The sequence below is a fragment of the Balaenoptera acutorostrata genome, chromosome 1 (genome assembly GCF_949987535.1).
Source record: "Balaenoptera acutorostrata chromosome 1, mBalAcu1.1, whole genome shotgun sequence".
In the NCBI taxonomy this organism is placed as follows: domain Eukaryota; kingdom Metazoa; phylum Chordata; class Mammalia; order Artiodactyla; family Balaenopteridae; genus Balaenoptera; species Balaenoptera acutorostrata.
The window spans coordinates 110,607,191-110,634,353 of NC_080064.1; the positions used below are offsets into that span (position 1 = coordinate 110,607,191).

Genomic DNA, 27,163 nt, shown 5'->3' on the forward strand with positions numbered 1-27,163 from the left:
TCTGAAACGGACTCCCCACTCTCCCCGGACCACTCCCACCCCCACCCCATTTCTCTTCCCTAAAACCTCTTTCTAGAGAAAATGATCAGGTAATAAACCCCTTTAGCCCGCCCCACACCCCTCCTCCCAAATACCCAATTACCCCCCAAAGCAAAGGGAGAACTCAAGAGAGAGAGAAAATCCAAGGGAAACATTGTCTAAACCCCCAGAAAGAGAAATGGCAGCGTCCGGGCTGGGCCGGGCTGGATAACGCACGGGTGGTAGTGCTATTTACACGGAGGGGCCAGCAGAGACTGTAAACATTTTTAGGGGTTTGGGGGAGGTCTTTTCCTCGTGAAAGGAGGGGGGTCTCTGTGGCTGACTGGCGGACAGGCAGCCCTCAGGGCTCCTCCACGTTCTCCTTGGAGGGGGCCCTTGGGGGAGGCAGTGAGTTTTAGGGCTGGGAGCCCAGGGTTCAGGGATATCCTACCTCGAGCTGAGGGTGGCCACAGGGAGTGTGAGAACCAGCTTCTGAGAAACCCCGAATATGGGGGCAAGGCTGGGGCAAGGGTGGGCAGGGAGCATGTGGGAGGCCCCCGCTGCCCTCCCGGGCCGCACAGGTAGAAGAGGCCCGCCGCTGGGGGAGGCAAGTGCGAAGGCTGGGCGCAGAAGGCCCGTCACAGGAGCCCCAGCAGAAGGCAGATACCCCAGAGCCTTCGAGCCTGTTCCTTGCTCCCGCACAAAGGCCAAAAGGGCACCTGGGAGGAAACAGGCCCTTCGGGGAGGCGGGGTGGTGGGAGTGGGCCGGTGTCCTGTGCCCCCAGGGCCATGAAGCAGCATTTGCCCCAGAGCCCAATCAAGGCCCAGGGCGGATGTGCAGAGAGGGCTGGGGCCAGTCACGGGGCGAGGGGGTGAGGCGCCCCTTCCTCTGGTGTCTCCAGGCCTGTGAAGGAAGGAAACGTGGGTGAAGCTGTGGAGAAGACAGGCAGCTGAGGCAGGTCCCAGGCCCTGGGTGGGGAGGGAGCTGGGGTGGCTGAGGAAGGCAGGTCATCAGAAAGGCCTCAGTCCAAACTGAACCATCCGGCCCCCCAGCCATTCGACAAGGGGCAGGGATGGAGGAGACGGGAGGGAGGGGCGAATGACACAAGAAACCAAAGGATATTAGGAAGGAAATATTCAAACAGCCCGTGAGAAAAGGAACGTGGAAGATACTGGAGACAGGGACTAGAGGAGGAGGGGCAAAGAAATGAGACAACAAACAGGCAGGCAGAGGTGACTCAGAAAGGAGGAGGGTGCAGTGTCGGCACAGACACCTGGAAAAAGAGCAAGGGGGCATCCGCAAAAGGGCGGCAGAGCAGGCCGGGGTGGAACCAGGGCTGGACTTAGGGCTGGAGTCTCGTGGGGGCGAGCGAGACCCCCCCAGCCCCTAGGGGGCGCTCTCATTCCTTTTTGGAAAGGAACAAAGAAAGCGAGAGAGAAATGCACGGAACACAGACCACAGTCACCAACCACTGTTGACCAAGCACATCCCGCGAGCTGCCCCCGGCCCTGACTCTGGGCTGGGGGGCGCTTCCCTCCGCGGCCCCCTCCCCAAATAACAAACAATCGGCTCCAAAGACAACACGCTCGTTCCATGCAACTTACAGGGGCCCGGAGCAGGGGTCCGGGGATGGGGGCTTCGGCCGACAATGGACACGGGCCCTGGGCTGGGGGGCCCCCAGGGTGGGAGGAGTTAAGCAGCCAGGATTGGGGGGAAAGGGGGAAAAACAGAAAATGTGGGTATTGTTCTTGGGTTGTGTTTTTTTCAGGGGTTTGGTCCAAAGGAGATTAAACAACACAAAAGTAATGAAAGCTCACAGCTCTGTGGCCATGAGGTTGGCGGGTGGCGGGCAGTGGGGAGGAGGGGACCTGTTAAGTGAAATTCACGGCAGTCCAGCATTCCAGCCGCCTCCACCTGAACCAAAGCTGCTCCCCAGAGCCCTGACACTCGGACTCCCCCCCAGTCTGTTCTGTGTACTCTCCCCTGTCCCATGGGTCTACTGCTACATGAGGGAAATCACCTGGGGTCCAGGGCACCGGGACCTGATGTCCCCACTTCTCAGGACAACAGATATTCTAGGAGCCAGTGATTCTAGGACCCTCCAGTACCCTAAACCAGCCCCCTATTCCCCAAACCCTACTCCCCTAATTCTACTCCAACCTAAAGGAAAACCAGAAAAAGAGACACACAAGACACATGGACACTGACCAGACAAACGAGACCAGATATTGGGCAGGTTCTAGGGAGTGGACACAGACATATACAGACCTGGCTCTCTCTGGGGTCACAGTGGGAGTGCGTGTGCGCATGCGCGTGCGCGCGCGCGCGCGCGCGCGCGCGCGCGCGCGCGCGCGTGTGTGTGTGTGTGTGTGTGTGTGTGTGAGAGAGAGAGCGAGAGAGAGAAAGTGAAAGTGAGAGAGACTTGGGTGATTGAAAAACAGCTGAGGAAGCTGCTCCAGATCCCTGCCTCAAGTGCCCAGAGTCAGGGGTGGGCATCCCTGAGGGTGGTGGGAAAGGGGGTGGGGGCAGTCCAAGTGAGGGCCCTGGCTGCCATGTGACAGGGCTGGAGAGGTCACAGGACGGGAGCGGGACCCACCTGGGGCCCTCAGTAGGGCCGGTTGGCATCCTTAGGCCGCTTTAGCTGGACTTTGAGGCGCTTCATGCCAATCTGGAAACCGTTCATGGCCTGGATGGCAGCCTGGGCACTGGCTGGATTGTCGAAACTCACAAAGCCTGAGGTGAGAGGGGCATAAGGCCTGGCCCAGCACCAACCCCGCCCTGCCCCCCCCACCCCGCCCCACTGTCCTGTGCTTAGGCCGAGGCCTGCTCTTTGCTTTCCCGTCACCACCCTACTTCCTCCAGGTCTCCCAAATGCCCGGAAAACTGCCCAGTACACAGGAGGCTTTCGGTAAGTAGTTGTTGACAGGCTGAGTGAATGAGTCCAGTCCGGCCTCTCGCACACCCTGGGACATTCCTTTCAGCATTCTTTGAGGGGCGGCAACCCCTTCCTTGGCCTGGATAGCTCAGAACCTGCCTTTTGAAACCTCCACTCTGGACCCTAAATGACTTCTGAAGCCCAGAGGACAAGCACGTCCCCTTTCTCCCCTGAAGCAGCCTTTCAAAGAGTGAAGGCAGCTAAACCCTGCTCCCTAAGCCTTCCTTTTGACAGCTGAACTTCCCCAGTTCCCGAGCCTTTTCCAATCCTCACAGAGCATGGATCTGACCAGTTCTTAAGGAGAAAAGATGTGGTTTTCTGGAGGAAGAGATGGGCCTGGGCAGCAGCTGGTATGGGATGTCAGGAGTGTAAAAACTGGTCCTTTCAGACTCTTGGACAATCTGGATTTCAACTACTGGGTCCATTGCAACCATAAGTGCCTGCAAATGCATCAGATCTTGACCTCATCTGGAGTTTGGCCAAAATGTGCTATATTTTATCTTTTGGATCATCATATTCTTACCAAAACACTTGCTCTGATTGGTGGCCCGGTCAACAAAGACTTTGGCTGAGATGACGTGGCCAAAGGGGACAAACATCTGGAGGATCTCTGAGTCGGTGAACTCCTGGGGCAGGTGGTAGATGAAGATGTTGCAGCCATCAGGGCCTGGGTGGCAGCGGAGACAGAAGGAAGAGCTCAGTGACTGGGAGACAGACTCAAGGTGCAGGGGGCCGGGGAAGGCAGCCCCCAACATGTGGGCCAGGGCGCCAGCCACCTCCCCCGCCCCCCCTCCCCCCAGTTTCATCCCCACACACGGGGCCAGAGCTGGCCTTGGAGCCCACGGCAAGGGCACCCCATCCCTGAAGGCTCTTGGCTGGGACTACCCGCCCAGGCCGCACCTTCCCGTTGCTGCTGCTGCTGCTGCTGCTGCTGCTGCTGCTGCTGGGGGGGAGGCGGAGGCTGCTGGGCCACCAGGGCAGGAGGCTGTGGGAACGCGGGCGCCACCAGGCTGTAGGCTGCCGGGTAGGCTGCTGGTCGGGGGAGGACAGAGAGAGCTAATGGGGTTCCTGAGAGGCCCCTGCCCCACCTGGCCCTCCCAGCCACCCCAGTCCTCCTCCCCCTCGCCCAGGCCGATGGAGTGGACAGGGCCGAGAGGTGTCAGAGGGGGAGCTGCCTCAGACCATGCCCGTAAAGGCGTGTCCTCACAGGTATGGCCTGCTGGGAAGTCTGACGGGGCGGCTGGCAGACAGCACGAAGCCCAGACCCAACTTCTGGGCGTCTTTAGCTCTTACCAACCCTTCCACCCAGACCGGGGCCTGCGCTGGGGCTCCTCACCTGTATAGTGCTGCATCCCCGCGTAGGCCTGCTGCAGGGGGTCCACGGGGGCCGCGGGGCTCTGGGCTGGGAAGAGCAGCACTGACCGTGAGGGCGGGGCTGGGACGCCGCTGGGAGCCCCACCAGTGCCTCTTGGAGCAGAGGCCAGGCAGGTGGGGAGGAGAGCCTCATGGGAGAGCATGGGATGTGAAATGAGAGGGTGGAAATGCACAGAGCCATAGGGAGAGGGGAGAGCCTGGCGTTAGCAAGACTTGAGTCTGTGACTGGCTGTGCAACCCTGGACGAACTCACTTCGCCTCTCTGTGCCTCAGCTTCTCTGGCTGAGACCAGGAAGGAACATCCCTGCCCAGGGTGACAGAGCAGGAGAAAGCGCCGTTATCACCCCACAGCCTGGAGAGGGAAGGTGTGTCATGCCTGCCGGCAGTGAGAGCGATAGCTGGGATGGTTGCCGGGGAGAGGGGTGGGTAGGCAGAGAACCCCACCTGGGTAGGGGTGAACCCCGTTGGGATACAGAGCATCAGGGGCAGGCTGCCCAGTGGGCTGGGTGGGCACCGGGCTGTAGCCGTTGACGCCCAGGGCAGCAGGGATTGCAGAGACGGGCGTGGCAGCGATGGCAGGAGGGGTGCTGGTTCCTGGGGAAGAGAAAGCGGCAGAGACAGAACAGAGAAGCAGACACACACATACACACAAATGCAGAGAAGCAGTCAACAAGTCTGAGGGCAGAGGGGAGGAAGCAGGCTACTCTTTGACCCCTGAACCCCTCCCAGCCCCCATGGCTTCCCTGAGTGATGCCCTGTGCCCCCCTCCCCTCCCCCACCACGTGGTAGCTCCCCTGACCTGCCCCACTCACACCCAGCCCAGCCCTGCCTGGACCTTACCTGAGGATGGGGTGATGGGGGTGGCGATGAGGCCATTGGCATTGATGGCGGCCATGTGCTGCATCTGCACGGCAGCCATGGTGGCCATGGGGCTGAGGTAGGCACTGTGAGCCGCTACCAGGGCCGCCTGCTGCTGCATCAGCTGGGGACAGGGGAAGAGAGGAGAGTGGGGCCAGCCCCCCTGCACCCTGGCCTGGCTCCCCTCCCAACCCTGGGCCTGGGCATTGGTTGGGGGGGCAGGACACTGGAGAGCCTGGGGATGGGCCCAGCCCAGCACGGGGAGGAGGGGTTGGGGGGCGTGAGGGCGGGGCGGGGGGCAGCGGGCAGTGCTCACGGCCTGGGTGTAGGCGCTGTAGGCTCCGAACTGGAGGGCGATGGGGCTGAACATGCCCAGCTGGGTGGCCACCTGCTGCATTCGGCGGAGACCTCGCTCCTTCTCCGTGTCAGCAAACTTCACCACCAGGCTGGACGAGGCACCCTGGGCACCGGCCCCCCATGTGGTCAGAGGGGCAGAGTTGGGGGTCTCTCTTCCCCAGAGCCCTCAGGACCTGGGCTCAGTTCCACCACACATGGCTTGGCCTCTTTGGGAGGGCAGCCATCACTGTGCCTATGTCAAAGCGGGGAGACTTTCATCCCACCCTCCCCCTGTGCCAGACTGTGCAAAAGACTAAAAAACGTAGAGGAATGTGCTGGGAAAGGGAAAGTGCTCCCAGAATGCAAAGGGCAGTCCTGGCTTCTCCATGAAGATTCTGAGCCGGAAATCCTCCCCAGGGTGGATCAGCCACAGCAAACGTTTAACCTCAAGTTCGTCTTGCCTGGTAGCTACCCCACCCCCTTACCTCACCCCATGCTCCCACATCCCAGTCCTCACGGTGTGCTCAGGGATGCAACCTCAAAGTTTCATACCAGCCTATGCCAAATAAAAACCAGCCTGGAACATTTGCAAGGCCTGTTGTAGAATCCTAGGGTCTGGAACGCAGTTCTCTATCTGATGCTGCATCCTCTCGCCCAGGTCCCTGCTAAGTGCTTGCCCAGCCTCTGCTGGAGAACCTCGAGTTATAGGAAGCTCACCTCCTTGGGAGCCAGCTAGTTCCTTTTGAGAGGTTTGTTCTGCTGGGGGAGCCCTCTGCGAGATCAGTCAGCTGACCCACTGCTAATGTGTGGGGCAGCAGGATGAATGTGCAGAGGGCACGCAGGGCCTCTAAGCAAGTGTCCCGATGCCCAGCCAGTGAGGGGGGGGTGGGGATATGGGAAGGAGGGAGAAGAGGTGAGAGGTGACCAGGGCTGAGGGCTGGAGGAGGCAGGAGAGGAGGGGCTGGGAGATGTTATTGGAAAGGGGAAGCTGTCCCTAAGAGGTTTGATTCTTCTGCCAGAAAATTCTTTTTGAATAATAGTCATTCAATAATAGGCAGTCCGTTCTGGATAGTAAAGACCCTATCCAGAACGGACTGCGCCCTCTGAGCCAGGGTCTGGCGTGGGCCCAGCCAGGCTGGAAGAGGCCTGAGGGCTGGGGCAACGGGACTCACCGGCAGGGTCCGGCTGCTGTGAAGGGTGTTGATGGCTGCCTGGGCCTCGGCGTGGGTCTGGAACTTCACGAAGGCGCAGCCTGGAGAGTTCAAGAGGGAGGAGAAAGGGGTGAGTGCCCACCCTTGAGGGCCCCGACAGTCCCCATTGCCCACGGAACCAGTGGGGGAGGGGCAGGAAGGCGGAGTGCCCGGCGGGGGAGGGGTATCGGTGGGCTACCTTTGCTGGTGCCGTCTGGGCCCCGGAGCACAGTGCACTCGTCTATGGTCCCGAAAGGCTCGAACATCTTCCGGACGTCCTCATCTGTCTGCTGCTTCCCTAGCATCCCCACAAAGAGCTTCCGGTCTTCTGGCGGGTAGGGCACAGGAGGAGGGGCAGGTTCAGGGCCTCCAGGCTGCTTTCCCAGCCCTGCTCCAGCTTGGGGCAGGCAGAGACCCCTCCCCTTCGCCTTCAGCTCTTCCCTGGAACTCCCCTCACCCCGAACCGATGGCTCTAGGGCGTGAAAGAAGGGATGGTTGGGGGATGGGCTGCAGATACATAGACTGGGCATCCCAGTTCTGAAGGACTGACTTGCACTCCACTCTGGGCCTCAGTTTTGCTGTCTCTGCAATGGGCTGGATCACATCCCCTCTGGCCACCCTGACTCCTATGCCCACTTTGACTGGGAACCCTTCAGAATTCTCAGACTTTCTTCCTCAGAAAGCCTGCCCCTCAGCTACTCCAAGTGCTGGGCCTGCGGATTGAGGGAGAAGGATTGAGTCCCAAGGTACAGAACCTACCTCCTCGGCTCTCGCTGTCGGCTGGCTTGACCTGGATCGGCCTGTTCATCTAAAGGAAAGAAGAGAAAGCAACTGCTGGGGACCTCCTCTGACCACCCCAGGAGGCCTCCCCAGGCCAGGACCTGTGGAGAGGCTAGAGGGAGTAAGCCCCAGGCCCAGCCCTCTAAAGTGCGGATGGAAGGGAGGGATGGGGCTTAATCTTGTTTAGGATTAGGACCTGCGGGGATTAGAGGTAGTAGAAGGAGAGGATGTAGAGGAGGATGCTCCTGGGGCACGACTCTAAGCTCAGGTAGGGCCCCAGATGATTTGCCAGGGAGAGGTGCTGCTCTCCTTAGGGGGAGAGTGGGGCTGCCCATAGGACCCGGGTCCTGAGTTAGAGCCCAGCCAAGGGCTGTTCAGCAAAAGCTGCCTCAGTTCTACAAAGTAGGAGCAACAGAGGCCACCCCCTCAAGCAGCCCCAAGGAAGACTCTAGACTGAGGGAGACCCCACAGATGCCCCGACTTTCTTCTGACCCCTAGAGGTGTGTTTGCCTCTCTTTCTGCCCCCCTACACCCCTTGACCCCAGGGGGAAGGCACTCGGGCAGCACAAAGGGAGCAGATGCCCAGTCTCCGTGGTAACGGGAGAATGCGCGCCATGGCAACCGCCCACTCAGCCTGATTTATCCGTCCCCGTCGCCCGGGCGACCATGGTGACGTCATCACTTCTGCTGCTCCACACACCCGGAGAAGGAGTGGGGAGGGGGGTGGGAACAGAGTATGCTGGGGGTGGAGGATTTGGTGGGGGCTGGGAGGTGGGGGAGGGGCCCAGGAGAGCTTCCTGATTCTGGAGGAAGGCGCTGAGCAGGCCCTGCAGGGGCCATACTGTCCAAGCTCCTGCCTTTCTCCTCCAGATCAAATCCTTGATGTCTCACCGCCAAGACAGCTCTAAAGGAGGAAGTGCTGTCCTGTGCTCTTTCGCGATTCTCCGGGTACCCGGAAGTCCTCCTGAGCTCTACCCTCTCCCTACTCCTGCAGCATCTCCCTTTGTTCAGCCTCCAGTGGAAATGCAGACAGTTCCCCACTCCATGTTCCTGTCTGATAAGAGGACTTGGGAATGACTCCCGCAGGTTGATTTCCTTAACCAGTGTGCAGAGCATCTTAGGAACTGGAGAGGGAGGGAAGGACTCAGTATTTCACATCTGAAAATATTTTGCTGTTGAAGACTTTGACCGCTGGGGCCACACCTGGCCACCCCACTCATCTGATGGTGGGGCAGCCCTAGTTCTAGTGACCAAAAAAATAAATAAACAGAGGAAACCATTCATCCAAATTCTGAGGGTGGGGCAAAAGTTACTCTCAGGAAAGGCACTGGACTTCGAGGACTGGCTCTGCCACTCACTGGCTGGGTGACCTTGGACAAGTCATTTCTCTCCTCTAGGCCTCAGCTTCCTCATCTGTAAAATGGGCTGGATCAGGCGATCTAGAGTCAGGTTCCCCTCAGCTCTAGTATTCTAGCCTTGAGGTCTTGTGTGTCAGCACTTAAGACAGAGAAGTGCAGAAATGATAGTTGCCCCTGCCCCTTCTCACACTGCACCCTGTTCCCAGGTGTCACGCCATGCCAGTCAGTCTGGCTGGACTCTGCAGGTGAGGTATTTTCAGCCCGGATCAAATCTAGGCCCCGCCTCAACCAATACTTCCTCCCTGTCCACCCCTCCCCCCCAGTCTCTAGATCTGAGAGCAGCTGGGTTGGGGGGGGCGTTGGAGGGGGAACAGTCACACAGATCCTCCGGCCAATCTGCCCCAGCTTTATCCACCAATCTGGGATTATCCCATCGGAGGTTCAATCTCCTCAGGAGTGCGTGTGAGTTTGTGTGTGTGAGTTTGTGTGTGTGTAGCAAGGGGTGGGGGTCAGACACTCAGGACTCTTGGTCTTTCACTCCCCCTCTCTCCCGTACTCCGGTCAAAGCCATCAGGAAGTCCCCTCACGGGCAGCTCAGCAGCCAGCCCCCCAGTTCCCACTACAGGAGAGGTAGGATCAGCACTGGAGTCACAGCATCGGGGAATTCTTATGCTCGGCACTAACCCCTTCCCAACAGGCCCCTGGGGATTTGCTGCTCTAGGTGGGGATGGGGAACCTGGGATCCAGAGAGAAAGGATGGTGTTCCCTCCCTGCCAGGCTCCCAGGCACAAAAATAGCATATCAATAAATATCCACAGCTGATATGGATTCGCACAAAAACACACACAAGTGGGCAGACCACAGCACAGACCACGCTGACGGGAGGCTCTCCCCACTCCCTCATAGACGGACTCCTCCCTCAGTGGCCCCCAGTGCCCCGTTCCCAGCCTCTCCTTCTTGGCCTGGCACTTCCTGTGGGAAGCTCAGCCTTTGTTAGCTCAGCTCGGTCACACCTGCCCCCTCCCCTGAGTCCAGCTGGGCCCTGTTTACCGGGCAACCTGGTGCGGGCGCCTCTCTTCCCTAGCTACCACCCGCCAGGTGATAAGCCCTCCCCAGGGCCTCCCAAAGAAGAAGGGGCTATTTATATACTCCTACCAAGTATCCCTGAGACCCCTACCAACATGGTCACTTGTAAGTAAGTCCCTCTCACCAATAGCTAAGACCCCACTTCCAAGAAGAGCTCCCCATGCCCACAGATCTAATTTTCCTGAGGGCACAGGCCTGGTGCCCTGCCACCCCCGACTCTAGACTTGCGCCCGGTGTCCCAGACCACACACAGGTCCTCTCCATGGAGCCAGAATCCACCTGCCCAACAGCAAGATGACCGGGAGGACCCATGTCCCCAGAGTGGGATTTTGGCCCAAGTAGAGGGGGAAGCGCAGGCCAGACAGAAGGAGTCCTTCACACCACCACCTCCAGGAGGTCACACCCTGCTCCTAGGAAGAATCCAGGAAGCTGTGACAGAGCCTCTCCTGGGAACTCTTAGGGGAGAGAGAAGGAAATGCGGTTCCATGGCCATAGGCCCAGCTCCCATTCTTTCTCTCTGCAGCCTGAAGCGTCACTCAAATATGGTGGCATCTTCCAGATTCTGAGCTGACAAAGATGGGGAGAAAGGAGAGCGGGTAAATGCCCCCATTAAAGAAGGAACTTGCAGTCAGAGGGCATGGAGGTTAGACAGTAGGAGGAACTTCCCAACACAGTTGTGCAAGAGCTGGCACACTGGACACACACACACACACACACACACTCACACTCAATGACTATCTGAGGGGAAACACTGCTGCCAGAAGGGCAGGTGGCTGAGAAAAGGCCTGGGGGCACAAAGGGTCAGGCAGAGCTTGATTATAGACATCTGCTCCCCCAAATCCCCAGCACGGGGGGCCCCTTGGAGGATAGAACCCCTCATTTCCTACTAAAGGCTCTGTCAGGTGCCTCTGGATTCTGTCCCCTGGGGCAAGGGCCAAAGTGGAGAACTCAGCCTCACCTGGGAGCTTGGGGCAGGGCTCGGCAATTATTAACCGGGGCTCCCGTCTCACTCGCCTCCCACCCTGGGCCTTATTACCTCAGGAAGAGGAGGCAGCGCCTTTCCACACCCAGGGCGTAGCCCTGCCTGAGCCACACAGGCAGCTGGAGGGGGACAGAGCCAGGGCAGAAGCCCCCAGCTGGCACAGATGGCCCTGGGGCTCCTGCCCACCCGGCGCCGTCTCTCTCACCCATGTCCCCACTGCAGTACCCCTGCTTTCTACCTTCTCCCTTGTCCCCCTCTGGTTTCCGCAGGGGCTCTGAGAGATAGGAGACAACAGAAAAAGACAGAGAAACGGCAATGGAAATGAAAACTGTTGATTTGTGAGGGGCCTCCCCAGAGGAAAGAGAGAGGAGAGTTGTGAGGTCACGTGATGGGAACCAGGCTTCCCGGGGATTCATGTGCCCAAACACACACACACACACACACACACACACACACACGCACACACATATGCTTCTTAGAGCCCGAGCCTGCTCACACATACACAGATACTTATCTCTGTGGGCGATGGCTATTCTGGGCTGCCTTGCCCCCGACTGGGATAAGATAGTGGGGGTGAAGGTGGGGAGCTGGCAGTGGATCTGCTTTCCTAGTGGTATTTAGGGTTGAGGGCCACAGAGGGTTACAGAGCCATGGAGGGTGTGAAGTTGGGAGTGGTTCTAATTTTCCTAGATCCCCCCCCCCCCTTTCCCATCTGTTTTGTCTGTTTCTCTCCCAGGAAGAGCTGGAGAATCGGACTCCATCTCCATTCCCACACGAAGGGAGGAGAAGAGGATGGGACAGGTGTGTCTCCAGCACTCAGACTGTGTTCAGCAAATGCTGGCTGGAGGGAAGGGTGGAGTTAGCTCTCAAGAGGTACTTTCCAGGGAAGACAACAGAAGCCGATAGATACAGAAAGGGAGTGTCACATCCTTTCGCCACAGGATGGGTAACTGGGGGGCAGTCTGAGCTTCTTTATTCCTGCCCGTGCCAGCCCAGGCCTGGGACGAGCTGCAAGGCTGCCTGGGGAGCAGACAAAGAGCTCTGACCTTGCAGGAGGGAGGCCACGTCAGAGGCACCCCCTGCCTCCCTGGGCACACTTGGTGGGGTCAGGCCCGATCCTCCACACTGATGACTGCCCCTGCCCTTGTCTGCTGCCCGCTGCCGCCCTCCACACGGCTTATTCCCAGCCCAGGCCCACCAGGCCCTGACCACCCTGATGCCCTGTGGCACCGTTCCCGCGGCTTTTCCTGGGAGACGCGAGGTGAGCCTGTTGGACCTCAGAAGTCAGCACAGAGATGCCAGGCGGGCAGGCGCCAGATGCCCACCTCGGGCCGCAGGCACCCCTCCCCCATTTCACAGCCAGGTTTCCTCCCCAGAGCCAGAAAGAGTGCCTGAGTGCCTCCTGCTCACTCGGCCCTACACTTGGTGTCCAAAGTCTTCTCCCCATGCCTCCCAACCAGCTAAGTCCCTCCTCTAAGCGCTGCCCCAGGGGCAGGTTGGGAAGTGGGGAAAGGGCTACCTCTGCTCTTTGCAAGGGTTATATCTACTCTGCTCATCGCTGTTTTCCTTCTCTCTCGGTGAGAAGAAATGCGTGCATCTTCAGCAAGGAGGAGGGGTGCTACAAGGAGGTAGGGGCTTCCCGGTGATGAGAGGAGGTGGAATATACACTCAGTGTCTTGGGAAGGTGGTGCCCCTTCTAAGGCCCTTCTCAGCCCCCTGGCCTTGAAAAGGCCGGGACTCACCCCTGGAAGCGTCTTCTGTTCGTGCAGGGCGCTCTGGGCCTTCAGGGCTGAATCGCGGGCACAGTATGTCAGGAAGGCACATCCTGAGGAGGGGCAGGGGCAGAGAGACCGGGTCGGGGGTGAGTCCCCGGTCTCCCCTCCCTAAAAGGCCCCCTACCCCCCACGAAACTGAGGACTGGGGAGCTTGTCCCTTCTCGCCACCTTCTGCCTGCTGGGCCGGGGAGGTGTCTGAGAGGGGGTGCACATTCTTCCCCGGAGTCTCTGGGCTGATGAGCACAGGGCAGAGACCCCGAGACCGGGAGGCTTCCATGGTGGGGTGATGGAAGAGGGAGAACGCCTGGGCTGTGGGAGCTGGGGCTTTGTGTGGGGGGAGGAGAAGGGGCATGTGATCTCCAGACAAGTACGTGTAGTGTGGTTTTCTCTCTTCCTTAGCTGGTCTCCTTTCCCCTTTCTCTTTGCCTCCACCTCCCTCCATCTTGGTCATCATCAGCCCTCTCCTCTCCCATTTTCCCTATTTCCTCCTCTCTCTCCAGCTCCATGGGAGGCAGGTGGAGGGTGGAGAAAAGGGAAGAGTGGGGAGCGGGAGTCCCTGGGCCGGTGGAGGGGGAGGCAGCGTGGCCCCTCTGACTCCCGGTGTCTGGGGCTCTCCAAGGCCTGACCCCAGGCCTGACCCTGCTTAGCTGCACAGCCCTTAGGCCTGAGGCACATCCTCTTTCACCCCCAGCTCCCTTAACTTTCGAGTCCCTACACTTCCCAGGTCTTTACCAATCTCTGTCCTTTGTACACTGTTTCCCAGGTCCCTCTCTTTAGTTCTGGAGCTGCCCTGCCCACTCCATGAACATTCACTCTTTCCAGGTTGAGCACCTGACCCTGTGTCCCGACCCCCATCCCAATAGTATCTGAGGCTACTAAGACTCTCAGTCTTGTGCATGCGGCCCCCCTTCACACACACACCCCTGCCCAGCTCCTTATCTCTCAAACCAGCTCTCTCGTTCCTCCATCCTTCCTTGAGTTCATCCACATCATCCCCCTCAACTTTGGGGTCCACATCTCTGCAGCCACCTTGACAACTCTTCCCCCAGAGAGGCTCTCCTTGGTCCTCCACCTGGAGTCCCCTGGTCACCCTAGCTGAGTTCTCTTCTAGCTCCTCCATCCACACTCCCCAGCCCGTGAACTCTTTTCCTCCAGATCAGCCTTCTCCAGCGACTCCGTCCCTCCAGCCTGGCTTCCCCACCTCCTCCCAGCCTCCCAACCTCCCAGCCCACTCCCTGAAGCCTCTCCAGCCTGGCCTGACCCCTCACCCTTGTGCAGCCCGGTGTACTTGTCCTTGATGACAGTCAGCTCGAAGATCCGACCAAACTGTTCGAAGATGGGTTTCAGGTCCTTTTCCTCCAGATGCCTCGGTATCTGCCCCACAAACAGCTTGATGGCATCCGGTTCCTTCATTGGGGCGGCCCAGGAGAAGGGGCCGAGGGGAGCAGGGAGAGGCCCGAAGGCCAGGGGGAGCTGCCCAGCAAGGAGGCAAGTGGCTGGGGCTGGCTTTCCCTTTGGCCCCAACCACAGTGCTGAGCAGAGGGGCCGCTATTCACACAAAGGAGGCCCAGGGAGTTGAGGGCTAGGGGTCAGGGGTCTAGGCAGACACTGTCATGCCACCAGGGGGCATAGCCCAAGCAAACGATCTCCCTCCCAGAGATCTGGCAGATATCCCAGGATGGGGGGCAGTGTGGCCAAGACCTGGAGGGTTAGGGTGGTAGCAGGGGCGCTGGGAACTAGGGTTTGAGATTAGAGCTGGAGGTGGAGGAAAGGGCCTGAGGAGGGTGATGGGGTTGCAGGCTGAGGGGTTAGGGTCCTGGTATGGTTGCCAGCAGCGTTGGGGGGGGCACTCCTGATGTGGGGCAGGTGGAGCTCTCGTTGGCTTCCCTGGGAGGACACCTCCCCTGTGGCTGATCCTTCTGCTGGGTCCGAAGATCCCTGATGCCAGATGCTTGATCTCTGATGGCGGCAGGGCGCCGGGGGTCCCTTTGGCCCTGCCGCCTCCCTTCAGGTCCTCCCCTCAGCCCCCCTCCCACCCCCACCCCGGTCCCCGGGCCTGGGCTGCTGCTGGCTGCTCCCGCCGCTGGGGCTGCCTGCTTTCCCGGTCACCTGGGTCCCGGAGCTCTGCTCTCCGGCCGCGCTCTCCTCAACAAAAACCTCCCCCCTCCACACCCCCCTCCCCACTCCCACCTCCTTTCCCCTGACATCAGTGATGTCAGTCTCAGGGGTGGAAGACAAATTCTCTACCCTGGAGAGGGACGCACAATCCAGACAAGAGCCACGCCCTCTTTCTATCTCCTTCCTCCCTGACTCCCTTCCCACCCCCAGAAGAGCAGCTGGTCCTGTTGATAATAACCCTTCCCCCATCTTACTCCCTAATCACGAGTTGGGCAAGGCACTAAGATGGAGAATTTATAGAGGAGCCCTAAGGTGGGGTCCATTGTTCCGGGGGCTGGAGCTGTCCCCGGTGCTGGAAGAGAAGACCCAGGAGAGGGGAGCAGGGGGGAGGAAGAGAGAGGAGCTGGCATCTGGGGAGACTGAGAGTGGGGAGCCAAGGGAAGAAAACAGGGAAAAGAAGATGGCATAAAGACGGCTGGGCAGGTTAGGGGCGGGTGAGGAGAAGGGTGTAGCTGGGGAGGGAAGCAGGTCGCAGAGCCTGGGGGAGAGGGCAGAAGGGACCCAGAGAGAAAGATGGAAAGGGGGCTGTGGAAGAGAGAGCAGGGTGAGATGAGTGCAGAGAGGGAACTGTGTTTTCCAGAAAGGGAAACAAGAAAAACTCGATCTTGCTGGCATTTGCCAATGCCCCCTTCTCGCCCTCTGGGGGGTTTGTGTGTATAAGTGCGTGGGCAGGGAGGCAGCAGTGGTGACAGCGGGAGCTCGCACTTGGAAGCTGCTTGAAGACCAGGACACTGTTTAATTCAGCTTTTACTGTTCACAGTGTCTAGCACAGTGTCTTGTTCACACGTAGTAGGAGCTTAACAAATATTTCTCGAATAAGTAGTCGATGCCAAGAACCTCTGATGAGAGTAGATTCCTGATTCCTTCAGTGGGCAGAATCACAGCTGGCAAGCTCCCCTTTAGGGCAGAGGAAACCCCAAAATTCCTTCCTTCTGCTTCTCCCCTCCCCCCCCACCCCAGTTATGTTCCCTGACTGGGACTCTCTAATTGAGTCAGGTAACAAAGAGGGATGGGGGAAGCATATTTGGGGGCCATTACTCCCCTGAACAGTTAAACTTCTATAGATGATCAGTTTGCCCTGTGATGTGGAGGGAGCTTGACCCCTGTGTACACTGGGCTCACTCACAGCTCCCCCTCAATGCAGAGAGTATCTGCTGACATCAAACCTCCTGGACGGGGCAGCCCTTGCCTGCCATCAGGTGCTCACCGACCTGGACTCACAGCTTTTGTGGAACTCCCTGCCTCCTGCCACCCCTTCTTCACCCCAGAATGGGGCTGATGTCTCCACAGTGGTGCTGGTGTCTCTGAAATCTGTCCCACCTGAATCCCAGCAGGCCTGCCTCAGCTCTCTGGACAGGCAGGCTTTTCTTCTGGAAGGGAATTAATAGTACTATCACTTAGATGGCTCTTACGGTGTTGGTCCGTGTCATAGGCCTTGTTTAAGTGCTTTATATTTACTAACTTGTTTATCCCTCATCATCACCCTATGATGTAGGTTCTATTGTTATCTTCGAGTAAAGATGAGGAAACCAAGGCACAGAGAGATTAAATGACTTGCCTAAGGTCACACACTGGAAAGAGGTATAGCTGAGAGTGGAGCCCGGACAGTGTGTTTCCAAGTCCATGCGTTTAACTTCCCTGTCAAATCTCCTCTTGGGAATGGGGGGAGTGGTTGAGCCTGGCCTTTCTTCCTCTTGTGTCTTCATTTGAGCCCTGGGTGAGAGCTATCCTTCCTTCTACTGCTTGATTCTCCATTAACCACCATCCATCCTTCCCTAGCATCATTTCTGTGGCCTGAAGCCACATTCTGACAAGTATGTATGTTTGAGTGTGAGTGTGTGTGTGTGTGTGTGTGTGTGTGTATGTGTAGACATGATTACACTTTATGGTACGGATGTCCAGGTCCTCCCAATAGGGTCCTCTAAAATGGGTGGGTGGGGGGAGATGGAAGAGGACCCAGTGCAGGGTGGTCAGAATATGCGATGGCAGTGCCAGGGAGTCAAGAGGGCAAATACATCTGGAAAGTAACTTTCCACTCATCTCCCCACCCCCACTGCTCCTTCCCTTGCCTCCTAATCTGATCTTGGTATTTATGGAGATGCTAAACAGATCACGCCCTCTGAGGATGGAGCCTAGGAAGACCCCATGGCCCTGTTGATCTCATTACTCTGTGTCTTGTCAGCAGATCTGCCGCCCTGCTGCTCATTCAGGCTTGGGGCTAATCATATTAATTGAAATATTAAACATTCACAAAAATGAATTATAATGAACTCCCCTCACTCCTCCTCCCAGTCAGCAATTGAGGAGACAGCTGCAGGCAGCAAAACGCCTCCAATCCTTCGCTTAGTTTGTGGTCCCCAGATGGAAGGCTTCAGTCTGAGAGGAGAGGCGGGGTTTAGGAGAGAAGAGGTGGGAGCTCTCTTCAGGCCCTCCTTGCTGGGTGACTGTGGGCACACCTCTGTTGTCCTTCAGGCTGTAGGGGAGGGAAGCCCTGTGGGGTGAAGACTGGGGGGAAAAATGACCCAGAGGCGCATACTGGGGAATTGCTCTCCAGGAGGAGATGAGGCTTCCAACTAGGTTCCTCCAAGGTACTTTCTCTGCCCACCATCCCCAAGCTCACCCTCTTTCTTATTCTCTGCACTCAATGTTAAGATGCCCTACATTAAAAGATTATTGACTTTATAAAGAGAGAGCTCACTCCTGGTTTTAGATTCTTAGGAAATGAGACATGCTAAATAATTGGGGTACTTTTCAGAAAGGTCAAAATGTAGTGATGGTATGTGTGGGCAGAATGGCTAGTCACCAAATACTTGCTGGCCTCAATAATTGAAAACAAAGTGAAGACTTCTGTAGCAGAATCTGTGAGAGTGTACAAAGAATTGATTATATAATCTTCCTTCCCTCAAGTGGCTTCTACCTCAAGTGGAGAGGTAAGAAAGGCCAACACAATTTACAATAGCGAGAACTGAGGTGCTGTTAAAAAAAGAAAAGTAGCCTCTCTCATTTACACGTATGTGTATTCGGGGTTTGGGCCATGGGATGTGGTCAGTCAAGAAAGGCTTGACTGATTCTCAAAGCACAAGAAGATCATAGCCTAGCAGAAGGAAGACATTAACTATTTTATGCATGGGGGTGGGGGATGGAGGGAATTGTGCATGTATATGCCTCTGTGTGTGTGTGTGTGTGTGTGTATGTGTGTGTAGATTTGACAGTCCAGACCAGCACCCTTTACTATAACGCAAGCTATATATATAATTTAAAAATTTCTAGTAGCCACATTAAAAAAGTGAAAAGAAAAAGTGAAATGACTTTTAATAATATATTTTATTTAACCAGTATATTCAATATATTATTCAACGAGTTTTTATGATATATCCAAAATATTCAACATGTAATCAATGTAAGGATTATTAATGAGATATTTACATTTTAAAATACCAAGTCTTCAAAATCCAGTCAGTGATTTACACTTACAGCTCATCTGACACTTTCAGCAAATTTCAAGTGCTTAATAGCCACAGGTGGCTCGTGGTGACCACATTGGACGGTGCAACTTAGAGGTTCTAACACTAGCTTCTCTGGGGGGGTGGAGGGGTGGGAAGAGACAGGTCTTGGCCAACAGGAACTATCACCTCTGATTAACCTCTGCTCCTGCCTAAAAAAATCACTTCTGACAGATGGCAGCTTATCTACCTCTCACTATAACTCTTGCTCCTAAAAAACAATCAGAATGATTACTACCCAGATGGGGTTTCTGAGAAGAGGTTTGTAGCCCACTATTTAATCTACCTCTTGAGGTTTTTTCCTGGCTTGGGAACTGCCAACATTTTCACTTCTTTTTTTTTTGGCCACGTTGCGCGGCTTGCGGGATCTTACTTCCCTGACCAGGGATTGAACCCAGCCCCAGCAGTGAAAGCACGGAGTGCTAACCACTGGACCGCCAGCGAATTCCCTCCTCAGTCTTTTCTGAGAGGCAGATTGCAGAGAGACCCCCTCCCAGGCCATGGCCTAATGCTGGGCTTGTTAAGCTCTTTCCTTGCTCCTTGGGCAGTTTTCACAAATCTAAAAAGACTGCCTCCTTTTGGGCTCTCTTCTCTGCCTCTCAGAAGGTCTCTGCTGCTGATGATCTCTGGGGGGTATAGAAATTCAGCACTTGTGTGTATTGTCAGACAGCCTCCTGCCCTTTCTAGGTGCTATTTTCAGCTCTCTGGCTTTCTGTCTCACTTTCTCTTCTTAATTAGATAGCAGAAGAACACATCTTGAAGACCAACTGCCTTTCCCATCCCCTACTCCATTGGGAGTGGGAGACATGATTTAGAATTTATAAGGAGCAGTTAATCTACACAAGAAAGTCAGTCCAAGAGGGGAAACTTCTGGCAGCATGTCCCCAGGTCCTTTCCAGCATTTTTAGTCTGAGAACATTCCTTCCTTTGTAGAACTCTGTTCATTCCATCCTATGGGGTGCTGTCATGTTGTGTTAAGAATCCAAGACTTCAGGGTCAAGTGTCTGCACTTGAAGGATGGAGGGGTTTGGCTTCCGGGCCGGTGGAAAGGGAAGAAGCCTAGATTCTCCTTCCCCACTACTAGACTTAAAGTGAGAGAGTCAGGAACCAGATTCTGGGAGACTGCCTTAGGAATCCCTTTTCCAGTTATGCTCTAGAGCTAGAGAAAAAACTATTTGAGGTTGGGTGGGGTCAAGAAGAAGGGCTCATTTTCATATACAGTCAAGCTGGGAATTCAGTCCCCAAATCTGGGGAAGGGGATCCTTTAGACACCCTCCTGAGCTTCCTCCTCGGCTTCAGAGTGGCCCCCTTATTTCTTCCCTCAGCCCCGCCCCCTGCTGGAGAGGGCGGGTCCAGGCCGGGGGCGGGTCCTCACCAGCCGCGCCTCCCGTCGCCTTGACGACCGCGACAAGATGGCGACCCTGCCGGGAGGGATTCAAGGGCTGTACCCCGAGGCGCTGAGCCCCGAGCAGCTGGAGAAGCTGCGCGGCTTCAAGGTGGGTGCGGCCCCGACCCCCGCCTCCATTAGAGTGCAGCTCCCCTGGGTAAGGGCCCCAGAGAAGAGGGACGTGGAGCCTGTTCCCAGACAAAGGGGTGGAAGGCTGGGTGGGTGGGGACACCCCCGACGGACCCCTAGGCTTCTGGGCCCCTGAACAGAGCCCGACAGGCGCCTGAAAGTGCCGAAAAAAACTTAAACAGGGATGGGCCAGAGAAATGGACCGAAATGACTGCCGGATACTTTAACTTAGATACAAACAAGAACTTCCCAACGGTAGAGACCCCGACCTTAGTTAAGGCCCCTAAGCCTGAGCCGGAGGCAGCATTGAAGATGTTGATCTGTAAGAAGACAGATGGCTTAAATGTTCAAACATCCTGCGAAGAGACCCGGGTTAAGTGCGCACGTTGTTTCCCCAAGCCCTCCACACCTCCAGGGCTTGAACCCTGAAATCTTTCGCCTCATGAAGCATGACCTTTTGCTCTTGCCCTCCAGATTCAGACTCGGATTACTAATGAAAAGTACCTAAGGACCCACAAAGAAGTGGAGTGGCTCATAAGTGGTTTCTTCAGGTAGGTGGTTGTCAGACTGGCCTTGAGCAAATAGTGGAAATCTCGTTGGGGATGGATGAGTGTGAGTGACCTCTTCTTTCTTTAAACATTACTTGTTGCTTCCTTTAGGGTCTGAAGGTTAGAAAATATCCTGAGATTGAATATTTTCCAGCGCTGGGGTCTGTGGCACCCAGGGTTTTCTTGTTGTCTCTAGAGGTTTCCTTCAGTTATCTCAAAATTCTCAAAAATATTAATATGCATTCACTTTAGCTCTAAGGATAAATACATACCTTCCAACACTTGGAAGAGGGAATTTGGCATTGAGAAACTCGGCAGGCAGCCATTGGGTGTAGACCCCTATTCTCTATCAGAGGCATTTAACAAGGTCACTAGAACTTAAAAAAAATTCGGACGTCTGGCCTTTCTCTACCTGAGAACATTGGTGTGGAAAGACTCCCAAGGGTTGGAAGCCACTCCCTTGTAAGTCATGGGGAAAAGAAAACCATTTTCCACCATGTCTTGGAGCACCTTTTTCCTTCCCCCACAATGCCTTTCAGCATGGCATTTGCTTGAATGGAAAATGTTCCTAATAGGTTGAAAAGTAAAGAACTGAGGGAAAAAAAAAATCATGGAGCATCAATGGATGAAAACAATAGAGCTATGTCAAATACTGTTTGGCTACAGACAGATAGGCAAGATTTAAATAATAATGGCTTCCATTTCCAGGCACTGCTATTGGTTTCCTACATTAGCAGTTATCACATTGTATAATTGCATTGTCGATCTTTTCTTTCTCTCCCTGGACCAAAGCTCTAAGCTGGTGGAGCCATGTTTGTGTCCCCAGGGCCCACAGTGTATGACATTTTGGTACATTTTTGCTGATCCTCCTAGCAACTCTATAAAGATAGTTTATTATCACTTCCATTTTACAGGTGAAATACCTTCCCCAAATTGCTGAACCAGGATCCAAACCCCTGGTTTTTCCACTGTGTTGCACCGTAAGCACACAGGAGCTGGGGAGCCAGAGGTAGGGCTCTCTTTTGTCTTTTTAAAAGTTGCCCTGGAGGGGTGTCTTTTTTCCATGCCTCATTGTTCTTCAAAGTGGCAGCTGATTCTCAGAGGGCAGATAGGGGAAGGGGAAAGGGAAAATGGAAACCTGTCTGTGAGGTTTGGTGTTTTTGGGCCAGGGGTAAGGCTTGGGCAAAAGATAGTTTAGGGGTCCTCTGTCAGTGTCAGCCCTGGAGATCAGGCCATCACTTTCTGTACCTTTTCTTCTAAAGGGAGATAAAGGATGACATCTTTCCTATCCTGGGGAGCTTGCAATACAAGTTAGGAATGATTCCAGCAGCGAGATTGGGGATAGATGTTAAAACCTGAATTAACGCACCATTTGCAATGTTCACAAACAAAAGGATTAGAACCCTTGGGGGTGGTGAATGAAGAGGGTGTTGTTTTAGTCACATGGCAGGGGTGGCCCTGCTTCTCTGCCCAGGAACAGTTTCCAGGAGGAGCTGGGTGTCTGCAAGGACAGCCCTAGGCATCTTCCCTTTCCTTCCTTATCATCCCCCTCCCTGGGCCAGGTAGGCCTCCAGGCTTCTCCTTTTGCTGTCCCAGAAGCTCCTCTCGTGAAATCCTCCTGGCCCCTTTTAGGCCTTTCTCTTTCTGAGGGGGAGGTAAGAGGGGAGAGGAAGTGTTTGAACTTTGGGGGTTTGCTTTTGGTTTTTTTTTGGTGTGATTGTTATTTCCTTTGGATGATACCAGAGTGAACCAGAATCAGCCCCTCGTCTGCATTGGATGCTTCAGATGGTCCTTCCTGTGAGAAAAGAGGAAGGGAGAAGAGGGGACAGAATCCTGGGCAGCATGCCTGTCCTCACCTGTCTGCAGGTCTCTGCTGTACACTCACTGCAAGCCATGAGAAGCCCCACGCTGTTTTTGTTGGGAAGCAAGCTCACCACTTGGGTTTTGCAGATCCTAATGATTTATGGCCATTCAGCCACAACTCTCCAGTCTATATTCATATATACAGTATATGGAACTCTTAATGCCTTGAATTTTAGAACTGAAAAATGGAAGAAATAGGGATCTAACTTCTTTTAGGCACCCAGAGAGCTCAGGTTTTAGGCTGGAGATATGATAACAAAGTGTGAAATTGTAGACAGGCTTTATTAGGTGTTTTTGTAAACAGCCAGGCAGATGAATCTTCCCAAACCATAGCACGGATCATATCATTCCTTGGCTGGAAAAATCTTCAGTGGATCCACAATATTGCCTTTTTTTTTTAAAACATTCTATTGAAATATAAAGTACAGACAAGTGGCATATCCTAAACTGGATGAACTTTCGCGAGCTGAGAACACACATGATACTAGCGTCCAGATCAAGAACTAGAACCTGACTAGCACCTCAGACCCTTTGTGGCCCCTTTCAGTCACTTCCTCCAAAAAGTTAGCCAGTATCCTGACTTCTAATCACACAGATTCATTTTGCCTTTTTGTCTACTTTATACAAATGGAATTCCACAATATGTGCTCTTTTGTGCCTGGCTTCTTTTGCTCAGCAGTATCTTTTAGATCCTCCATTCTCATTGTAGTATTCCACTGTGTGACTCTACCACGCTTTGTTTATCCATTCCCATTGTCTCTCTCTTTTTTAAAAAATAAATTTATTTATTTATTTATTTATGGCTGCGTTGGGTCTTCGTTGTGGTGCGTGGGCTTCTCATTGCGGTGGCTTCTCTTGTTGCGGAGCACGGGCTCTAGGCCCATGGGCTTCAATAGTTATGGCACTCGGGCTCAGTAATTGTGGCTCGCAGGCTCTAGAGCGCAGGCTCAGTAGTTGTGGCGCATGGGATTAGTTGCTCCGCGGCATGTGAGATCTTCCCGGACCAGGGCTCAAACCCGTGTCCCCTGCATTGGCAGGCGGATTCTTAACCACTGCGCCACCAGGGAAGTCCCCCCATTGTCTCTCTCTTTTTTAAAAAATTTATTTATTTATTTATTTTTGGCTGCCATGGGTCTTCCTTGCTGCGCGTGGGCTTTCTCTGGTTGCGGTGCGCGGGCTTCTCATTGCGGTGGCTTCTCTTGTTGCGGAGCCCGGGCTCTAGGTGCGCGGGCTTCAGTAGTTGTGGCACACCGGCTCAGTAGCTGTGGCTCGCGGGCTCTAGAGCGCAGGCTCAGCAGTTGTGGCGCATGGGCTTAGTTGCTCCACGGCATGTGGGATCTTCCCAGACCAGGGCTTGAACCCTTGTCCTCTGCATTGGCTGGCGGATTCTTATCCACTGTGCCACCAGGGAAGTCCCCCCACCATTGTCTCTTGAACTGAGTATGACTGTCTCTCCCTGGTCTTCAAGGCCCTCCATACTAGGGCCTCCTTCGCTTCCCACTACTCCCTGCACGTGCCCCCACTCCAGCCAGACTGGACCTCTCTGATCATTCCACCGCCCTCTGCAGGGGCACTGACACTCCCTGAGTGCTCTTCTAGACCCTGGGGAAACAAAGGTGGATATGACCCAGTTCCTACCCTCTGGAGTTCACTCTCGATAGGACACGGGCAGTTCCCTTTAATTTTCTGGCCTTTATTCCTGCTGCTCCTTGGTCTGGAAGGCTCTTGTCCCTCAGCCCTTGTCCCATGTGTACCTCAAGGGCGCTCTCAAATGCCAGCTGCTCTGTGAGGATTTGGGGGTCTTGCCGTAAGGAATCACTCTCTCTCCTCTGATCTCCCGGCACACTATTTCATACCCTGGAGGTTACTTGGCCTTTTGGACATTTGGGAACTTACCAATTTCCTTTCTCTTGACTGTCATTCCTTTGAGGTGGGACTATATTTTATCTTTTTAAAATCAATCCCTCATATCTTATAGAGTGACTTACACAGAATTTGTGCTCAACAATTCTCAAATTGAATTGAAGGAGAAGAAGGGAAGCAAAATTCTTGAAGCTTGGGAGGCAGGGGCCTCCTGGGCAGGGAGGGCCTTCCATGCTGGTGGGGCAGGGCAGCCATGGCCACAAGGCCATGTTGTAGAGCACTGGCCTTGGAACCACAAGACCTGGGCCTCCTCTCCTTTATTTACTTGCTTTATGAACTTGGGCAAATGGTCAACCTTTTGAAAGCTTGCTTCCTTCATATGTAAAATGGGGCACAGTCATTGCTGTTTCACAGAGTGTAGAGTGAGATAATGTTTGTGAACGAGCTTTATGGGCTATAAAAGTCGGTGGGCTATAAGGCAGTTTCAGCTTCCCAGTGGCACCGGCACCGTGGGTTTTGTCCCAGTGTCCACTGTATGCAGGGCCAACAACCATCTCAAGTCTGTCTTCTCAGCGTGGTTTACTGTGCCCTCCCCCCCACCCGTGGCGGTTCCTGGTTACACTTCCTTGGAAGGTTGTGGGTTGCACATCTGTCCCACCACACGTGAGTCCCTCGAGGAGGAGGCAGCGAGCTCTTCAACTTGCTGCCTGGCCCGGGGCCTGGTCTCTGGTTCTGTGAAATGTTTGCGGAGTGAATGACAAACTTCACTTGGCTGCAGCACTCGCTGTCTTGTGAGGTGAGCATTCCCTAGGCTTCTTGCCATTTAGAACGTCTTGCTCCTGGCCTCAGATCCTGACTAGAAGGAAAATCACGAAGGAAAGGGTCCTTGGCAGGAGTCCTCCGGCTTTCCGCCTGCCACGACGGGTGTGTCTCAGGTCATCTGCCCCGACAGTGCAGGACCTGCTTTACCTCCTCCCCTTATCCCTTGATGTTTTCCAGAGAAATGTTTTTGAAAAGACCAGACAACATTCAAGAATTTGCTGCAGGTGAGTAAGGCAGAGTCCATTTTGGGCGTTTGATAAACGAGCACCAGGAGTGTTACTGTGAATTTAGACTCGGACAAGCCCAGGATTCTCCCTGCAGAGTCTGGGGTGCTTCTTTATCCAATGTCTCCCAAGGGAGCTTTTTTCAAAAGGCTCTTTCCTCAATGTCATTTCCTCAAAATGAGGACAGATAAGAAAGGAGGCAGAACTTCCTCGTGGTAAAGACTGTTAAGAATTTTGAGACTCCCTAAGGAACAGACTGGCAGCTCTTTCCCTGGGAATCTTAAAGCAGGGTTCTCAACCCTGGCTGCACATTAAAATCATCTGGGGAACTTTTAAAAAATACCGATGCCCGGGCCCACCCCCACAGGTTTTTATTTAATTAGTCTGGGGTGGGGCCGGGCATCCACAGTTTTAAAGGCTCCCCAGGTGATTCTAATGGGCTCCGCTGCCCTGAGATGGCTTGAGGTCAATGGTATTTAAAGGGAAGGGGCTGGGCTCGATGATTTCTCGGGTCCTTTTAGCCCTGGGATTACAGCCTCGAACCGTTTCTGACTGAATCTAAGTATGTCTTTGCTGCCACAGCAGATGCTGCCTCTGATTCACGTTATGCTGGGTATATAAAAATCCTCTTCTGTCGTCATCCTGCAAGAGCCTGGCTCTCCTCTGAGAGGATATTCTCAGAGAGGGCGTGATGTCTCAGAGACAGGAGCCAGCAGGCCGAGCTGAGACAAGAATAACACTTGGTATTTATTTGGGCCCCAAGATGGGCCTGGAGCAGAAAGCCAGAAACTCCCTCAGGCCTCTGATGGCCCCCTGTGCGTCAGCAAGCTGACAGGCCAGCGGCAGGGCGGTGTGGAGGGGACAGGGGCCGTCCTGTCAGCCCTTGCTGGGAACGCTGGAGCTGCAGGCTCAGAACTTCTGGGGGCGACATGGGGAAGACAGCGACCTTGGGATTTGCTGTGGCATCTCATATTACATTGTAAAGCAGGACCACCAGTAACAGTCCTGCTACGACAGAGCCGTCCTGGCTTTTTAGCAGAGTGAGCTGTCTCTCGCCTAGTCTTTTTCCCTTGGGTTTAGATGATTTCTTCTTTTTAATTCTTATCCCAGACTATTTCACGGATCCAAGACTTCCCAACAAGATTCACATGCAGCTAATTAAGGAGAAGAAAGCGGCTTAATTAGCAAAATCCTGATGCTCAGCTGTTGAGAGAGAACAGAAAGAATCCAGCCTCGGGGTGGGTGTTAACCTCACTTACAGTCAGAGGCTTCTTTACTCCTGTGAAAATAAGCACTGGCTCCTCGGCCCAGGGTGTGAAAGAAACCAAACAGAGATGCTGCAGAGAAGTTCCGTGCAAGTGTTTCATTTTCCTGACACTACTTTGGGGAATGTGAAGAGAGGCCCAGGGTTTGTCTGGCATGTCCGTGTTAGGGAGAGACATCCGTCTTCTTAATCTACTGACATGGATCAAGAGAATGGAAGTGGAGTAGTTCTGGAGGAAAGAGAGAGCCAGGGAAACGGGGTGGGATCCGTTAGTATCAAGGGCCTGCTCTCAGGCTGCAGAATTCCTATGTGCTCCTGCAGGTGGCCTTTTCCTTGTGTCTTTGGCGGCGGCAGTAGAAGGGCTTTCCCACTGCTTCTGTCAAGGGTGGGGGCAGTTTCCCTCGTTGCATTTGGATTGGGCGCTTTCCTGCCCCCTCCATCGTCAAACCAGGCTACGCCGTGAGGGCCATCACACATTTTTCGGGCAGGATTTCTGAAATGATTTTGAAGGTTGGGATTTTTAAATGTGAAGTGGGAAAGAGCCACACTCCTGATTTAGCAGCACCATTTCTGTTTTGCAGGGTCATCTGGAAGCGAGAGAGCCCTGTTGCCATCACTGTGGGTTTCTGGGCTGTGTCTGCTGTTGCAAAGGCTTTTAAAGATGCTCATTAAAAACAGACCTCCCTGTT

At 54.7% G+C, this 27,163-nt stretch overlaps 2 protein-coding genes across 16 annotated transcripts; one reads left to right on the forward strand and one right to left on the reverse strand.

Annotated features, from left to right (window-relative positions):
* Window positions 1–356: 356 nt before the first annotated feature.
* Window positions 357–14,844, reverse strand: CELF3 (CUGBP Elav-like family member 3). 14 transcript variants are annotated; one of them, XM_028165407.2, is made up of 15 exons: window positions 14,803–14,844; window positions 13,962–14,067; window positions 12,661–12,743; window positions 7,472–7,520; window positions 7,170–7,184; window positions 6,912–7,040; window positions 6,695–6,774; window positions 5,503–5,646; window positions 5,169–5,310; window positions 4,773–4,922; window positions 4,291–4,356; window positions 3,855–3,986; window positions 3,478–3,621; window positions 2,616–2,752; window positions 357–922 (listed from the first exon to the last, which is right to left on the reverse strand). In XM_028165407.2, the coding sequence occupies exons 4-14, from the start codon at window positions 7,518–7,520 to the stop codon at window positions 2,625–2,627; spliced, it is 1,179 nt and encodes a 392-aa protein (XP_028021208.2). In that variant the 5' UTR covers window positions 12,661–12,743; window positions 13,962–14,067; window positions 14,803–14,844; the 3' UTR covers window positions 357–922; window positions 2,616–2,624. The 14 variants fall into 14 exon arrangements, with proteins under 14 accessions (XP_028021208.2, XP_028021209.2, XP_028021198.2 ...); XM_028165408.2 differs by lacking the exon at window positions 7,170–7,184 and having other exon boundaries at window positions 6,912–7,037; XM_028165397.2 differs by lacking the exon at window positions 14,803–14,844 and having other exon boundaries at window positions 6,912–7,037; window positions 13,962–14,705.
* On the forward strand, window positions 12,416–27,163 carry RIIAD1 (regulatory subunit of type II PKA R-subunit domain containing 1). 2 transcript variants are annotated; one of them, XM_007178068.3, is made up of 6 exons: window positions 12,416–12,546; window positions 19,700–19,870; window positions 20,365–20,441; window positions 25,164–25,210; window positions 26,321–26,448; window positions 27,056–27,163. In XM_007178068.3, exons 2-5 carry the CDS (start codon window positions 19,787–19,789, stop codon window positions 26,389–26,391), a joined length of 279 nt encoding a protein of 92 aa, XP_007178130.1. In that variant the 5' UTR covers window positions 12,416–12,546; window positions 19,700–19,786; the 3' UTR covers window positions 26,392–26,448; window positions 27,056–27,163. The 2 variants fall into 2 exon arrangements, with proteins under 2 accessions (XP_007178130.1, XP_007178131.1); XM_007178069.3 differs by having other exon boundaries at window positions 12,422–12,495.